The sequence below is a fragment of the Mandrillus leucophaeus genome, unplaced genomic scaffold, assembly GCF_000951045.1.
Source record: "Mandrillus leucophaeus isolate KB7577 unplaced genomic scaffold, Mleu.le_1.0 Scaffold5, whole genome shotgun sequence".
Lineage (NCBI taxonomy): Eukaryota > Metazoa > Chordata > Mammalia > Primates > Cercopithecidae > Mandrillus > Mandrillus leucophaeus.
The window spans coordinates 13,055,983-13,074,662 of NW_012105364.1; the positions used below are offsets into that span (position 1 = coordinate 13,055,983).

Below are 18,680 nucleotides of genomic sequence, written 5' to 3' on the forward strand. Positions count from 1 at the left end.
GCTGGGAAATAGGGAGGAAATCAGTCAGTTGCCAGCTGTCAGAGTTGTTTTAGGTGACTTTGTACTTCTTGAATTTAAGATCAACATGAACTATAGACATTTCAGGCTGGGAGTTTAAATAGCAACAAAAAAGCATGGGTTTTGCTAATGCCAGGAATGACTCATCTGGTGAGAATGGTATTGTACTGATAATACAATACAGAGAGAAAGAAAAGACTGTGGTATCTGCTCTCTTTGTGTTGCTGACCTTGAGGAGAATTATAACTTGTTTGTTGCAGAAGTTGAGCATCTAATGTGCTGATGCACCTGTTCTTATATATTAAATGGCAAAGCACTTGCAGTTCCCTGTCATTGCTTTGTGGGTGAAATATTTTCTGCAATCTGGTGAACTGTTTTTTTTTTTTTTTCCTAAATAATGTATTCATTTGTATTTCTTGTATTTCTTATTTCTTATTCTATTTCCACATTCTAGTCTCATCATTACGTCTTCAAAGATGTTTGGCTTTTTATTTTCAAGGTAACATGATTATGATTTTTTTTCATATAGAGACCATGAACCAAGCATCTCCTGCTAGAAAGCTGGAAGAGATTCTTCATCTGGCAGAGCTCTGCATAGAAGTCTTACAGCAGAATGAAGAGCATCACGCAGAGGTGATGACCTGTTTTCACTGTAGTATAAAGCTATATGTAAGGCTTCGCCATGGTGGTGGCTACACTGAATAAGTGGCCTGCCCATAGTCTTGAAACAGATCTGAATATTTAATGAATAAGCACCAATGATAAGCAATGTTTCACTGCATCATTGTACATCCCATTGCACATTCACATATGAAAACATATGTGAATTTTCTAAAAACCTAACTCCTATATATTATAAAACAATTGTGTGTGTGTATGATTTCATGTTTATTCCTGACAACAAACACCGATGGGATCTGTGCCATGAGAACTTAGCTCATCAGTTATTGAAGAAGGGGGAAAGTTAATGACCACAAGAGGACTTACAATGACTCTAAGGCAACTTTCAGAGCTATTCTGCAGGAAGAGATTTTTATTTCCCAAACCAGGGGGTAATTTCCACTGGGCTTTGCTTTTTTTTTTTTTTTCCTTTTTTTTGTGGTTCTGTATTTGCTGTCTCATTGGTAATAGCAAGACTGCAGCATCAAAGGAAAGAAATCTCACTCTATTTCTCTCATAATTCCATAAATAGTTTGCCTGCCTTTCATTGAGAGCAGTTAGTTAACATTGAATGCAGTTAGTTAACAGCAAGGGCTACAGAAAAGTCAGCCTGCATTGCCTTCAGTCCTAATGCGTAACTGGTAAGAGTCAAAGATAGACCACAAACCCGTCTTACAGTGCTGCATCACGTGCTTTTCCCCCTATGCCATGATTGCTTTGGTTTAGAAATGTAAGTCAACGTGAAAGGGGAAATTTTGTGATACACTATAAAACAAAAATTTAGTAGAAGACATTCATAATTGTATGGTTGATAACTCTAGGCTTTCACTCTTAATATCAAACTTTTCACTTTTTAAAATTAATTTTTCATCAAACCTGGATTGTTTATAATTTTTTAAAGTTCTAATTACATCTTAACATTCACTAAAGATCTGGAGTGGCTTTTCACCAGGCAAACTGCTTATTCTGAGACTTAAATTCTCACTCTCTCTAATAGCCATGAGTTTATTAACAAAAATGAAAGAGTTTTCTGACTTTGAGTTGGGTGGGGAGAATGTGTAATATTAAATAAATATAATAAATGTCAGTGCCCTGACAGTGCTTTTATTCTTGAGGAAGCACATGAAATGAGCAAGAATAAAAAAGACCAAATACATATGAGTTTACAGAATTTTTGTATTTAATGAAGCCTAGTTCTAAAAAATCTAAGAAACCACAGGAACTACATTTGAAGCCAATTCATAGAAAAGAGTATTCATGAATCCTTACTATAGGTAACTAAGATTTATTGTATCTGGTTATAAATACGATATCTGGTTATAAATATGATCATTCAAAACATCTGCTTTTAGCTCACACTGTGGAATCTAGTTTTTAGCTTGCATCTGTCATGTGTGAACTTGTTATGGATATTTTATTTTAAACTGAAGAAACAGCTGCTTCAATAATTTGAAATGAATTCCCAGGAGGTTCTTTTCTAGGCTGGTACCACAGCTATGTTACAATGAAAGTGATTATGCGATAAAATATATGTATGTTTTGTCTTTGTCTTTTGTTAAAAGGCATTATTATCAGAGTATTAGGATTTTTTGAATTAAAAAATCTATTAATAATTGAATATTCAATTGCAGTGTATATTTCAGCGAAGCAGGTATATCTAATATTCTCAAATATTTTACAAAAACTAAAAATTAAATGTTAATTATACTTCGTGCAATCACTAAAATGCTCATCAAAGTATAATGTATCCAAACACAATTAAAATGTATATATTATTTACTAACCCACAAAATACAGTTGACTTTATTAAATAGAGATAATCATTATTTATAAATATCACTATACTATATACTGAAATATAGGACTATTATGATGACCTTGTTTAAAAATGTTTTGTAACACTATGGCAATTGTTCTACTCTGCAATGCTTCCAAATTCTTGGAAACCCTCAGGGAAGAGAGGTGAGTAAAATGATTTCTACTATTTTATTAGCATAGGATGCCTCTTTTATGTGAATTTAAAATACAATCTACTCTGATTGTAGTTCATTTTAAAGCCAATTAGTCCTTTCTTTGAAATTGCAGAGTCTGTTTTTCTTTGAATGTGCTGATTTTTGTCATACTGTTTTGTGCATGTATCTTATTAATAATTGCATGCATAGTTACTGATGGTCATCTAAGTAAAACATGACTGAAGGTATGTTGATATTTGGTTTGTGTCTTTGGTTGTTTTATGTCCTTAAAAAAAAAAAAAAGAAAATCTCACATTTTTTCTGAACAATTTTGGGGAGTGAATTCGTCTGATTCCAGACTGACTTCCAGAGTGAATTGGTGGACTGCATTCTGCACTGATACTTATTTTGCTGTATGTTCAAGCTAGAGTTCCTTTGCTCCATGAAAGAGCACCTGGCTCAGCTCCCGTGGTGGAGGTTAATGTGTCTGTCTCAAAGAGACCTTCAAGTGGCTCGCATGTCAGCTCCCTTTATTTTCATTCTCCCTCTCTCCACAGTGGCAGTTTACTTTTCAAGGCCAAGAGGTTGTTTCTATCCTTCAGCAATTTCTCAGTTAAGCAGGTTTTATGTCCTTTAGATCTTTGACAGTAACTTCTTAGGCAGTTTTCCCTTCTCTTTGAAGGCCTCTCAACCTCTCTTCTCAGGCTTTTCTGCAAAATTCCTATGTTTTCTCCTTAGAAAGATAGTTTAAGTTCCTTTCCAGAAAATCTTTAAGGCTGCCTCCACATTTCAGTGACCAGACCGTCTCTGACCAGATATTTTACGCAAACTGATCTGACCACTCTCCATCCAAAAGCCCCTTGCTTTGACAGAGCTAGGTGTCAGATGCCTGCTGGAAAAGCCATAGTCCCTCACCATTACACGCCCCACACACACACTATTATACTGATAAGAAAGCAGACCCAGGAAAGTTGAGCAACTTGCCAGAGGTGCACAGCTAGTGAGTGACTGGGTGAAGACTCAGGACAGACTCCAGACCTGGACATTTTCCAATAAACCACATTGCTTGCAATTTAGGTAGAATGGCAGGAGTGATTGTCCTGCCTTGGTTCTGCTGACAAATTTGAACCTCAGCATTGCAACAGGGATGTAGATGCATGGGGTAGTGATCACAGTGCAAACCTGGTGATGTCCCTTTCCATTCTGTGATTCTCTTCTTTCCTTGTGCCCTGTTGTATATCCAAGGACTCTGCCTAAGGGGGATGGATGGAGTGCTGAGAATATCAGTAGAAGGGCTGAGAGGGAGGGACCATGAAAAATATGAGCACAACTCAAGTCATTACTTGGTTGCTTATTATTACAGCAAAATATTGACTTAAGATCCTTAAAATATTTTAAATATGATGTAATCCCCCATATCCCTTCCACCATAGGCAAGAAGGTTGTTTGGCAGTAGTTTGATATTTGTAATGCAGACAGCTCTCAGTTCACTGCAAATGGTTGATTCATTTGCTGGGCTGCTTCAACAAGAGCCTGGACAGTGAGAGTTCAGTGTGAACACACATATTTGTGTATATGTGCATTCCCCTAAACATCAGTATCTGAACCAAATTATGCTTCTGTTTGGATTCTAATGTAAAGAGAAAGGGTATTTAATTTTTTTTAATTTATTTTTGTTTGTGTGTATCCTTATTCCTCTCCAACTGGCATGCATGCCTGCCTAAGAAATATACTGAAGTGTTGTTATACAAAAGAATTGACCATGAACAAAATCGATGTCCTGTCTACTAACTAGATTACAATAGTCTCAACAGTTGAAATGACCTCAATTACACATGGTTTATATCTGGATAGTCAGTGAGATAAACCTTTTTTAGGATAGGCTTAAATTTAAAATTATATTAGCCTCTGGACCAACAAATAGCCCTCATCTTGGAAGAGGATGACCAGCAAGTAACTTGCATATGGCTCAGGTATAGAAGTAGAATTCCCTTTTCAGCAATGACTCTCAAAACCAATCACATGAGCATGAATGCTCTACCAAAAATGCTTGTTCATTATTTACTGATTTATAATATATATGAATGAGGATAATACTTTACATTCTCATATGTTTTGGTGCATTTTCAGCTCATCATCTCACTTGGTTATTGCTACATCTATGCTTATCAACCTGATTATCAGTGAATCACAGGAGTTGTAAAAAACTTATGATTAGACAATAGGCGTCACCTGTTCATTCTGTCTGTCCCTTAAGAGAACTTAAATATTTTAAGAATCTGGCCCTCAGAATCATGTCCCTTTATATGTGAATATGTGTGTATGTGTGTGTCAGGGGCAGGGGATACTATAGACACTAGATTGTCTCTAAAGCCTTTAGGATCATCTACAAGGTACAGAATTGCAAACTAATCTTGTCTTGGGGAGTAAATAGGCACAATATACGTTTCAAAGTCAGACTCAGTGTTTTTGCTCATTTAGGCAGCCATCCTCCTTTTTGTTTTAAATTATAAATTTTTATTATATTTTGAGGGTAAAAGTAATCAAGGCCAGGTGCGGTGGCTCACGCCTATAATTCCAGTACTTTGGGAAGCTGAGGCAGGTGGATCTCCTGAAGTCAGGAGTTCAAGACCAGCCTGGCCAACATGGCACAACCCCATCTCTACTGAAAATACAAAAATTCGCTGGGCATGGTGGTAGGCACCTGTAATTCCAGATACTTGGGAGTCTGAGGCATCAGAATTACTTGAACCTGGGAGGCAGAGGTTGCCGTGAGCCAAGATTGTGCCACTGCACTCCAGCCTGGGCAACAGAGCAACACTCTGCCTCAAAAAAAAAAAAAAGTTATCAAAAGCCTCAGGCTTTAATAAAAATTAGAAAAGATATAAAGAAGTCAGACCATAAATCAAAAGATATTAACAGTGGTCTGATCAGCTGAGGATGGATGGATGGATGGATGGATGGATGGATGGATGGATGGATGGAGAGAAAGATGGCAATGTGCCATATGTGTCTCTCTTAAGAATACACTATATGTGTAAGAACTTAATCTCTAGACTTCAGCTGACTTAGATTCAATCACTGCTTTGTTATCTACCAACTGTATGACTTTGGGCAAGTTATTTAATCCCTGTTTGCTAACTTATAAAGTAAGGCTATTTGTACCATCTACCTGAAATAATTGTTTGGGGGATTAAGTAAGATGATGTTTATAAAACATTTAGAACAGTGCTTGGCACATAAACACCATTTAATTCATGTCGGACATTATTTTTAAAACACATAAACTCACATAAGATTTATATGAATTTCAACACATATTTGTAATTACTGATTATGGTAGTCAATTATTACATTTGTACAGCAATAAACTTTTGTATTTATTTGATTGCCACAACAATACTGGGAGAGGTTAGGGCAAGTATTGTTATTGCCAATTTGCAAATAAATAAATGGAAATCCACCCAGTGAACTGATTTGACTGTTATCACTCAAGTATCATCACTGAGTTCAAAAGCTCAGTACTCTGTGTCTAGGTTTAGGGTTCATTTTTACCTGCCACCATTGTAAACTACATTTACTGAAAAAACAGGCTTTCCAAGTATTGTCAGCCTGCCACATATTTGTATTGCTTATTTGTATTATTAATCCTGTATAAGTTTATTTATCATTAGAACTTTGGTAGGAAGTTGTTTGTTTGTTTGTTTTAAGACAGTGTCTCACTCTGTCACCCAGGCTGGAGTGCAGTGGTGCAATCTTGGCTCACTGCAAACTTCACTTCCCGAGTTCAAGCGATTCTCCTGTCTCAGCCCCCTGAGTAGCTGGGATTACAGGTGTGCACTACCACGCCCAGCTAATTTTTGTATTTTTAGTAGAGACGGGGTTTCCCCCTGTTGGCCAGGCTGGTCTGGAACTCCTGACCTCAGGTAATCCACCCTCCTTGGCCTCCCAAACTGCTGAGATTACAGGTGTGAGCCACCGCACCCTGTTGGTAGGAAGTTTTATAAGCTGAAGTACTTAAAATCAAGGTTTGTTTTATATTTCCCTCTTAAGCAAATTAAACATTGCCTTCTGCCTCTACCGTCTCATTTACACTAGTTAGTGGCTTAGCATTAGAGCCAAAAGAACTTTAACCCAGATAATCATGATTTCTGTTTAGTACCCTGTAGACAGATGCATTGCTGAGAGAGGTTTTCTCCTCCCTTTTGGAGTCCCTGATGCTGTTGAACCTCAGCCACCCCACAGGAAGTAATACCCTAGGGAGGGAATTATACAGCCCCCCATCTTCCTACCAACCCAGGGAAGGATGGCAAGAAAGAGAAGAGGACAGGTAGTAGACCAGACCCTGTATTCTCAAGGTAACTGCAACTGTTGCTTTCATTTTCAAGGACAGTGATTGCTTAAAGTGTTCTGAAGCCATCATTAGGAGAAGAGGCGTTCATCACAGATTGGCTTATATTCATTAAGAATAGCATCATCAGGAGTACAACTTGAGACATAAATATATACTTCTGCAAAACAATGAAATGTTCCAGTTGATGGCAAAATCTTCTAACCTGAAACTGTTTTGTAAAAAAAAAGAAAAAAAAAAGTGTATTCCATTTTATTTCATTGCTCATCCTGGCTTTGTCTTCCAAGTTAACTTTAGGAAGACCTTTAGGAATTTTTTTCAGAGTCCTGAAACAACCTGAACTAACATGACTGTTATTTTCTTAGTTTTAACCTTTTGCAAAGATATTGGTTGTGAACTGGAAGTGAGATTTTGAAAATGTCTCTTTGCAGGGCTGCATTTTTCTGTGCTGCTCTACTCAGAGTTGGGAATCTCAGGTTCTTCTTTTCTTTGTCACCACTATAGCTACAAAAGATAGGCGCAAGATCTGTGTAATAAAATCATTTATACTTTTTTGTGTGTTTTTACATTGTCATATACCCATTTTGTCAAATATTTAACCAAAAAATATTCAAAGGTAATATTTGCAAAAAACAATATGCTCAATTTTTCATGCGTACCATTCCCAACCAGTTTTCGCATTCATATATTGGTCACAGCATTGAACCAGGCATTAAAATGTCCCAAACTCTCAAATCTATTATTTATACTACACTGTTCTTCCTTAAGTCAGCCTTTACCATCTGCTTATTAATTACATGGCAATCTTTTTAGTTACTGATTATTATTTTATATCTATTATTTTAAGGCCATATTTACTATAAATGTGAAACATGAATTTTTTATAAACATGAAAAGTTCTTTGGAAAATAGTGTGTCAAAATTTTGCAATCCCCTTTTATGTGATTTGTATCTTCCTGTTATAATCCAATTCATATTTGAAGCCCGGCGCCATGGCTCATGCCTGTAATCTCAGCACTCTGGGAGGCCAAAGCTGGCAGATCATTTGAGGCCGAGAGTTGGAGACCAGCCTGGCCAACATAGCGCAACCCCATTTCTCCTAAAAATACAAAAACACTAGCCAGGCGTGGTGGCATACATCTGTGGTCCCAGCTACTTGGGAGGCTGAGCCATGAGAATCGCTTTAACCTGGGAGGCAGAGGTTGCAGTGAGCCGAGATCAACCACTGCACTCCAGCCTAAGCGACAGAGTGAGGCCCTGTCTCAAAAAAATAAATGAAATGGTGACTGGCTGCTGAATGGAGAATGGATGTGAGCAAATACTTTTCATAAAGAGCAATCTGCAATGTGTGAAGGCTCTAAAATACATACCCATTAATCCAGTAATTATTAGAAGTTTATCCTAAGGAAATAATCAGTACTACATTCAAAGATATTTATGTAAAATTATTTACTACACTATCATTGAGAATACCAAAAAATTGAAAACAGCCATTTTAATAGGGTAATAGGTAAACAAATAACAGCATATCCTTATAGCAGAAGATTATGCTATTATATTAAAAGTGAAATCAGAAAAATATTATAAAGTGTGATACCAAATATTTCAATGTTTCTATTCACAGAAAAAAAAAGAAATATTGGAAGTAAATACACCAAAAAATTCAGAATAGATATGTTTAAATTATGAGATAGAAATAATTTTTCTTTTTTGTTTTATATATGTTCTAAATGTTGTAAACTAATCATGTATTTCTTCTATAAAGGAATAAATGTCCTTGTACATTTTAATTCTATTTTCTATTTCATTCATCAGTGCCAAATGTATGATTTTAATTTGTACCTATAAAATTTTTCTCACGCTAAAAAATATTATATTTTGTGTATCATACCTGCTTGTGAAACTAAGACATGTTATAAAATATTTTCAACTGGCACAGTACTTGTGCATGTTTCTAAAAAGTAATGTATTTCTCTATGTTTTTATCCTTTTGTAGGCATTTGCCTGGTGGCCTGATTTATTGGCTGAACATGCAGAGAAATTTTGGGCTTTATTTACAGTAGATATGGACACTGCACTAGAGGCTCAACCACAAGACTCCTGGGATAGTTTTCCTCTTTTCCAACTGCTTAATAATTTCCTCCGAAATGACAGTGAGCATTTGCGTTTTCTTGAGTATGTGAAATGGGGAGGGGTGGGAGAACGTTGAATGTGAATGTATTTTTACTGTGGCCTAGCACCAGCCTGACAAGAGTTTGCATGGGTAACATTTAGGTTTGCTCAGCCTGCCTGTGTTAGGCCAGAGACTAAGGGAGCCCGGGGACACTCCCACACTCCACTGGGCTCTGAAGGTGCTCTCATTCCCATCCTCCTGCCTTCATTGAGGTCTGGTAACCTAGGCATCCTTCTTTATGAACCTTATTGTACTTTATGAATCTGAAAATCTTTAAAGGCTGACATTTCAAAAGTACTTGAGAACATTTACATCTCTGAAAGACACCTTAATTCATTATTGTAAAAATCATGTTATGTTAAGGCTCCTACTTAAATCCATTGTGGTAATATTGCTGGCCTGAGGGTCGGTTCATTTCTACAGATGATAGGCAGATATTGCTATGTGGTATGACTTGCTCATTCAACATTTAGAAATTAAGGAGAATGTAAAATCTCTCTATGAGACTTTTATTCTCAATTTAATAATAACTTTTACATTTATTCTGGTAGATGGTCTTCTAGCAAACAATACAAACTTTGTTTTTTATCAAGATTTTAACATACAGATTCCTAGGCCTTTCGTTGTAATGCTTTTTTAAGTTTCACTTAGTCTCAAGTTTGGTTACCACTGACAACCTTTGTTTCAACACTTGAAGTGACCATGGGGGTCACTAATTCCCTACTGAATAAAATTATTGTCATGATTCACCAAGGTGAACTCTGCCTCCTCCTAACCTCTGATTCTGACCCATTCTCTTTGATCAATGCAACAGTTGTCTTCTATCATGTATTTTCTTCTGCCACTCTTTATTCCCATATAAAACAACTCTGCCTTACAATAGGGTTTTCATGCCCATTGCCATTCTCATCACCGTACCCTGAATAGACCTCACTCCATTTCTCAGTGTTGTTCTGGAGTGTGGTGCTCAGAAGAACACAGTGCTCACCATGTGACCTGAATAACCAGACCCAAATGAGAGGTACCTTGCTTCCTTCTTCCCTGTCTTCCTGCAGCCCATGTCTGCTCTGACTCTCCAAGGAACTTCTTCACGCTGTTAATACATTTAGAACTTGTTTAAAATTATACTTTATTTAGAACATTTTATATGTTAAAACTGCATGTGCTTTTGCTGCTCTCTTCCCAGAAGGCCACTGCTATATCTTTCTGGTTGTAAACCTAAATTCATGTTTTTATAGTTGTGTTTGTTTAAAGAAAAAATCTTTATTGGTTTTGTTCATGGCTCTAGTCCAGTCTTTCTTAACTTCCTTTGGTTGTTCACCCTTTTGAGTCTGTGATAAAACTGGGGGGGGGGGGGGGGCGGGGGAAATCACATAGATATGAAATTGTTTGTAATATTGTACTTTCCATGGACATCCTAAATTTAGGACACCAGGTTAAAAACTTCTGTTCTAGTAAGAGAGGCATCATGTTAGAATAATTAGCAACATGAGCTTTGGTGCCAGACAGATTCACGTCTCTCTGTCACTTACCACTTGACCTTTGACAATAGCTTAACCTCTCCAAACTCTAGGTGCTATATCTATAAAAGAAGGAAAATAATAGCACCAACAGTGTCTTTGTCAATGAGCATTAAATAAGATGATAACTCACATATAATAGATGATAAATAAATATTGTAGATTTTGTTAGTCTTATTCATTCTCCTATCCAATTTCGTTTCATTTCCAAAGATGCTATTATAAGGTTACAATTCCTACCTTAGATTCAACCATAAGGCCTGCTCTCAGTGGTTGCTAATAAACCCACATGCAATTATCCATATGTGAATCATTCATTCTGCAAATTATCCTAAGCCAGGTGTTTTGTTTTGTTTTCTTTTCTTTTGTTTTGTTTGAGACAGAGCTTGCTCCATCAGGGGCAAGGCTGGAGTGCAGTGGCACAATCTTGGCTCACTGCAACTTCCACCTCCCAGGTTCAAGTGATTCTCATGCTTCATCTTCTCAAGTAACTGGGATTATAGGCATGCAACACCATGCCCAGCTAATTTTTGTATTTTTAGTCGAGACAGGGTTCCACCATGTTGGCCAGACTGGTCCCAAAACCCTGACCTCAAGTGATCCACCTGTCTCAGCCTCCCAAAGTGCTGGGATTACAGGTGTGAGCCACCACACCTGGCCCTCAGTCAGTTTTTAAGTTCCAATTTGGTTCCCTCCTGCCACCTAGCCAATGTGGAATGACTGTCTTCCTTTCCCAATCTTACATCATCATTCATTTTCTCCTATGAAATTACAGTCAGGTTTTTAATATTATCTTAAGACAAATGTATAACAATAAACCTGCTACCAAAAATAAGTATATATATATAAGGCATTAAGTTCCCTAAATGATAATAAGTAAGTAGGATGTTTTTCTTTTGTTTTGTTTTTTGTTTTTGAGACGGGAGTTTCTTGGGTTTTGTTTGTTTGTTTGTTTGTTTGTTTGTTTGTTTGTTTTTGAGACAGAGTCTCGCTCTGTCTTCCAGGCTGCAGTGCAGTGGTGTGATCTCAGCTCACTGTAAGCTCCCCCTGCCGGGTTCATGCCATTCTCCTGTCTCAGCCTCCCAAGTAGTTGGGACCACAGGCGCCCGCCACTACGCCCGGCTAATTTTTTTGCATTTTTAGTAGAGACGGGGTTTCACTGTGCTAGCCAGGATGGTCTTGTTCTCCTGACCTCGTGATCTACCCACCTTGGCCTCCCAAAGTGCTGGGATTATAGGCATGAGCCATCGCGCCTGGCCATATGTAAGATATTCTTTAACACTGTTTTCTCCATTTGAATGAAAACTCAAGAATCAAACATACTTAGATGTATGTTGGGGATTATTTAAAAATGAGGCATTTATTAATGTTCACCGTCAAGCAATTAGTTAAGATGATGAATATTTTAGCATATTCAAAATATTGTAATCTATTTTGTAGAGAAAACAAAATATGTTGTGGATTTCTTGCAAGTTCTGTTGGAGAACTTCTACTACAATGAATTAATATTTTTTGATGATACTCCATTCATCTAGAATGAATGGAATTACTTACCTACAATGAATTACTTCCCTACAATGAATGGAATATCATTAATTTTAATGAATTAATATTTTTTCATATTTATTTTTAAGAAGAGTTTTTTCAATGCAAGTGTAAATTTGTGGGGTAATAAATTAAAACTACATAATTTTCATAATTATAACTATGAAAATGTAATTTTCAATCATATTTACAAATATTTAATTCACATATAAATGTGTTTTGTATTTCTCTCCTGATTTAACCATTTCTATACATTGACTACATATCATCTTGTGCTATTTTGTTGTACAGTACTTAGTCAAAATAGAGAAGCATTTAGTACTGATCTCTTTTGAGCACTGTCAATTTTGAGGGTAAGTCTAGGTCTTGGCTTTTATTTTATCATGATTTGCAGATTTTAGAAAACCTGAATTATTTCTGAGAAAAACAGCTCCTCCATGTAGAGAGGTAAACCGAAAAGTTCCCCAGTGTCATACTTTCCTTTTGGTACTGGGAGTATGGTGTTATCTGGGGAACTGAAATAAAATGCAATGACTTTTATGCCATACTCACAAGTTTCCATCCAAAATCAAGACCACTGAGTAGTTGATAAAACATAATTCTTCTAACTATTAATATCACCCTTGGTGATACGGAAGACCATTGTTAATAATTGTGTGTTTGTTTTATTACATTCCTTAGATACTGAGTGATTTACTGAATTCAATCCAAATGTTTAATGTCAACCTGCAGCTGCCCCCAAATTGTCCTTTTGGAAAACTATGGGAAAATGTTGAACTTCTATCCTTTTAGTACCCCTTGAAAGAAAAAATCTTACAATGAGGCCACAGCATTACAGTTTTTACCATGTTGACCCAATTAGAGTTATTGTCTAAGTTCCAAATAATTACAATTTTAACTAGCCAGAGGTAATAGGACAGAGAGCTCTGAATGTCCAATATTAGGAAGGGAGTTAATTTGTTGAAAAACAGTGCTTGCTTACATAGGCATAAGTCTGTGTGTGTGTGCATTATACAAAACAGGCTATTAATTATATTTAGATTTTTAAACAGTTTGTGATTTATTATTAATAATGTTGAATATTTATGTTTGCTTTCCCAAAATTTAAAATTGCTAAGACCTCTCAAACTAATGGACATATTAGTTAGAATTCGTACTTTATTAGTGGTTTGAAAACTTTATAGCTGAGTTGGGGGTGGTTCATGAATAATTCAGATATCCCAATTGGTTACTTATCTTCCTTATATTAAAATTTTTATGCTTTGATGTTTAAAAATAGCTTTTTATCTTTTGGAGTATGGAAGGGATCTTAAACAGAACTCTTCATTTTCTAGCTGAGAAAACCTAATGCCTAGAGGCAGGAACTCGGGTGGGGGCTTGACAGTAGGGAGTTAAGGACAGAGATGAGTCAGAGCCTGAGTACTGTGTCTCCAGTTCAGTCTCATTTCACTGTAACAAAAGCAGATTCTGTGGGCATTGATAAAATATCTTTTTAAGGAAGACAAAAGAGTCCTTGAACTTTTATTTTTTAATGAGAAAATATTTATACGGGCATTGTGTTGTAGGGGGCAGAGGAAAGGAGTTGGTTAAAGAGTACAGAAAGGATGAGATAAAGGTATGTGTGGTCTTAGCATGTATGTTAGGAATCATCTGTGACAAGACTGCTAGGGACTGAACTAATTAGGGAAGGTTCAACACAGCAAATTCGGTTTCTATTTTAAGGAGAAAAAAAAAATCTATCTGGGGTGTGTGCCTTTCCTTACAGTTAGCCGTGATTAGGGAAAGTCATAGCTTGGAGAACCCTTGGAGATGAAATGTGGAGAACCCTTGGAGCTGAAATGTGGTTTTCCTCAAGGGAAGAGCACCAGCTGCACCACAATTTTAGCAACTGTCCCCAATCTCCCACCCCTCACAGACTCACTCACTGATTCCCAGAGCAAGACTGATGATGCAAACAAAGCCTCCATTTCTGGCCAAAAAAGACCGAGCTCTCACTTCGCCCTCTACCCTGCCTTCATCTACCCCAATCTACTCCCCTACTAAAGAGGTAATTTAATGGGCAATCAGTTTAAATGGTATCTAAGGAAACAATTTTGAAGGAGAGCTGTATTAAAATTGAGGGAAGATAAATGTTTTCATAATGAAGTAATTAGCATGATGGTTCAATGATACTGGGTGACTATAAAGCTAGTACAAATAGATTCTACCCTTGCACGCTATTTCAACAGTTGTTCTGTCAATAATAGATAAGGCAAGTGACCGCGTCTGACAAATGGAAGCCATCTGCAAATGGCACAAATCATTTCTTTCAGCACTACTGAAAGGCAAACCCTTGGAGCTAGTCACCTTTTAATCTGTGGATATGCTAGCAAGTGGCAAATGACCATTCTATTGGGAACTGGTTCCCAACTGAAAAATACCACGGTGCTGCTTCTTTAATTAACAGCCTTTTCACATTACTAGCACATTAAAGCCATCCCAAAGAACACCCGTGCTTATATAATCAATGTCACAGCGTCTCTGCCTAAACGAATAATAAATGTTCCTGCTCTACACTAAGTGAAAACCTATTCTCCAAGACTTTCACCTTCATAAAGATGGGCTCATAAAAATCGAAAAAGGAAAAATTGGAATGTGGTCTCATGAGGATAAAAAGGCTAGTGTTAATAATTAACAAGGAGAGTGAAGTGGAGTCAAATTAGCCATAATAGAGCCCAGAGTGACTGGCAAAGTCACCTCTCATTATCAAAAACCTCATTAAGAAATGAAGAGGTGGAAATCCCGCTGGGTTATTCTCACACTTAGGCTGTATCAGAGATTATTTTTCAGATTTCTTTCAAATGAAGGACTGTTAGGTCACCATATTGTATATTAGGTTAATCTTCAAGCTTTGAAATATGGAAGGCTGACACCTGCGTGTTATTCTATTTCAAGTGCTTAAATGAGCTGTGCATCTGAAATTCACGAATTGGTGTTTATAGATATATCTGGATATACATATACCAGGGACAATGCAGAAAGGGTATAACATCTAGATTACAGCAAAGCTGTGTGTGCCAGCTTAGTTTTATAAGTATGCACTTTACAAATGATGAAATAAGGGCCAAAATGTGAGAATATATTTAACTCTAATCCCCAGAGTTGACTGAATTCAAAATGGTGTGTCAGAATTTGTTTTACTGACCAGTATGGTAAAGGAAATATAAAAGCAAGAAGTCACTACCTTTTTCCCCTCAGTTGAATTCCACAGTACTGTTCTAATTTCGTTTTTTGTTTTTGTTTTGTTTTGTTTTTTGAGACAGAATTTCGCTCTTATTGCCCAGGCTGGAGTGCAATGGCGTGCTCTTGGCTCACTGCAACCTCCGCCTCCCAGATTCAAGCGATTCTCCTGCCTCAGCATCCCAAGTAGCTGGGATTACAGGCATGTGCCACCACACCCGGCTAATTTTTATATTTTTAGTAGAGGTGGGGTTTCTCCATGTAGGTCTGGCAGGTCTGGAACTCCTAACCTCAGGTGATCTGCCCGCCTTGGCCTCCCAAAGTGCTGGCATTACAGGCGTGAGCCACCACGCCCGACCTGTTCTAGTGTCTTTACTACTTGTAGACTTTTTAAAAATTTAAATCTGCTTTTTATATTTTCAGAGGGTTTAGTGGCTTAAAGATAATAACCTACTCTAAAATGCCAGTGTGTTTTTTGTAACAGATTAATCAGAACACCTGTAACTTCTGAAAACCGTGGACATCAGGAAACCCACGCTTGAGAGAGTTATTGATCATGATATAGCTGTACTCAGTCATTCCCATTGATGGGGCAAGTATTGTGGGACATTAACTCAAAGATTAGAAGGCTGTGCATAGCTTGAGTAAAATTACAGACTTTTCTATTTGCCTTTAATATTACATAACCTCATAAAAAAAAAAAAAAAACAGCATGAGGACTGCTGGACCATAAGACTTCTTTGTTTATCTTTGCCTTATTAGCTTTGCTTAAGATTTATATTGACTTTTCTGAATTAATCTCACACGAAACAAGTGCTTAATGCCTGCAGTTTACAAATCCTAGGCCCCTTGCAAATACATGGATAAATAAGAAATGATTCCTCCCCTTGAAAAGCATAAAATCTAGTGGAGGATATGCACACATATACACAGATAACTTGATGCAGTAGATTGTAGAAGTATAACTTAAATTATGTGTACCATCCTAGGAAATTTTTTCATTATAGTTTTAAACTTGGATTTGTTGCCCAAAAAGTAAGAAACGTTTAACAGCTGTGTTCTATCACTTCTTGTCACTTTCTCCCCCTAGATAGATGTATATGTGTATGAATATATATTAGCAAGTGCCACCAGGGAAAAGGAAGAGCTGGGTATGGTTTTAGGGGTTATTATGCTAGTTAATGTATACATTAATATTACCAAACTATAAAATTACTTATCAACTTTTTAATTAAAAGGACAATAGAATCCAATGTGTTTCCTAGTCTACTTAAATCGGATGCTCTTGGAGTTTCCATTAGGAGGTAGATTATTATTGATATTTATTCAATAATCAGACATTTATTGAGTGACTACTTAATGTGCCAGATTCTTAGCTGGGTGCTATTCCTAGATCTCAGGGAGGGATAAAGCGGTTGGGGGTGGATTGGGGGGAGTGAGAGAGAGAAAGTAGGTGAGTGTTTTTCTTTTACATAATGCTGTTCTAGACTGCAGTTCTCCTGGCTTTTCTCCTGAAGCCCATATTCATATTTCCTGTTTCTGTGATGGGAGTCTTCATTATATGCATTTGTCAACATGAAGAGTGACTTATTAATTTTCTTAGTCCACTGTGCTTGCTTTGCTTAGAGTTGATACAATTTGTAGTCTCTTAAATAATTGTTTTATGGCAAAGTCTGTTGATTTTATTGTGGTTGGTATTGTCTGTTTGTTTTGCTGGTCATGAATTACCTATTTCCTTCTGAAATGCCTAATTTGAAGTTTAAGGAGAAAAATCATTCTTTCTGGTAATCCACTAAAGCTGGCTAATTGGAAGAGGATGAGCACTATAAAATTAGATTATATGGGTTCAAGAGTCAGCAGCATATTTTTACCCTAAAAACAATATATGAGTTCTTTTATTTGCTTAATCTTTATTTTACCCAGTGATTACTGTCTCAGTAATTGTTATTAATTGGATCATAGTTTAAATTTAAATTCTCTGTTGAAATCTTACTACTAAAAGCCTATGACAAGTACTTTTATAAATGTAAGACTTTTTAGTATGAAAATAATCAACACTAATTTATTATCGGGGATTTTCAAAATAATTGGGCATATTACATCCTGGGTTTAGCTTATATTTAAGCCATTTGTTTTCTTTTTGCCATTTCTAATTGTACCATAGGGCTCGATGTCATTGATGCCTCATTATTTTCTAACAAGGTGATATTTGGAAACATGGAATCTTTGGGGGAAAAAAGTTATTTTTTTATCTGAAAAGTAAATGCTGCTTTTCCCCTTAGATGGTAATCACTTTTTGAGACTCATTCTGAGCAGCTCTTTTCACCCCCACATACTTGGGTATGGTGTCAGAAGTGCTCTCGGATGAGGCCGCATTAAGAACTTGCCTCTTCCAATGAATTGTTGTAATGGGTGCTTTGTAAAGGCTTGATTTGGACAGGTGACAGCCCCAAATCATAACCTATCCTTATTAAACCATATGGAGAAGATAGAAGCACTTACTATGATGCCTCGGGCTACATATTAAGAGGGGCTTTTGACAGTGTCTGATAGGAGTAGAATGCAAGCTGCCATATGGACAACTAAGGAAGGAGCATACATTTACATAGACAAGTGTAGTGTAGTGTGTGTTTCTGTAGCTTGTCTTTGGAAACCAAATATTCTCTTTCCTTTCTTTCCCCCTCTTTGTGTATTTCTCTTTATTTCTCCTTTCTTCCCTCCCCCACCCCTCCTCTCCCTCTCCCCCTCCCCTCTATCATTTTCTCTTTGTCTGTCTCCCCCATTTCTCCCCCACTCCCTCCTTCCCCTTTCTGTCTAATTACCAAAGAAATAATAATGCCAATTTTATAAAACTTTCAAATGTGGGTTTATAATTTGATTTTTTTTTTCAAATAAAAAAGAACTTTTTGCTGAATTCTGAGCAAACTTTTGGCTAGAATTTAAGATTTTTTTGTAGTTCATAGGAAATATAAGTAATCTTCATTTTCTTTAAATCCTGCAGGATATTTGCTATCAAGATTCATAACTGACCAGAGAAAATCCTTTCTTTGCCACATTCATTAAAATAAGGAACATAAAATAACCAACTTTCATATTCATTAGAATTTTTAGCAGTCTGATCTTGTACATATGGGTTAAAAATAGAACTTGTGGCCGGGCGCGGTGGCTCAAGCCTGTAATCCCAGCACTTTGGGAGGCCGAGACGGGTGGATCACGAGGTCAGGAGATCGAGACCATCCTGG

At 36.8% G+C, this 18,680-nt stretch overlaps 1 protein-coding gene across 9 annotated transcripts in view; it reads left to right on the plus strand.

Moving 5' to 3' along the window:
* CADPS2 (Ca++-dependent secretion activator 2) overlaps positions 1-18,680 on the plus strand; it is a 563,764-nt gene that overhangs the window by 465,964 nt on the left and 79,120 nt on the right. For 5 of the 9 annotated variants that reach the window (XM_011995959.1, XM_011995964.1, XM_011995962.1 and 2 more), the window contains 2 exons: positions 548-651; positions 8,978-9,134. In XM_011995959.1, coding sequence (XP_011851349.1) covers positions 548-651; positions 8,978-9,134 — 261 coding nt within the window. Of the gene's footprint in view, positions 1-547; positions 652-2,631; positions 2,641-8,977; positions 9,135-18,680 lie in introns of all 9 variants that reach the window. The other 4 variants (XM_011995960.1, XM_011995958.1, XM_011995961.1 and 1 more) reach the window with 1 other exon arrangement.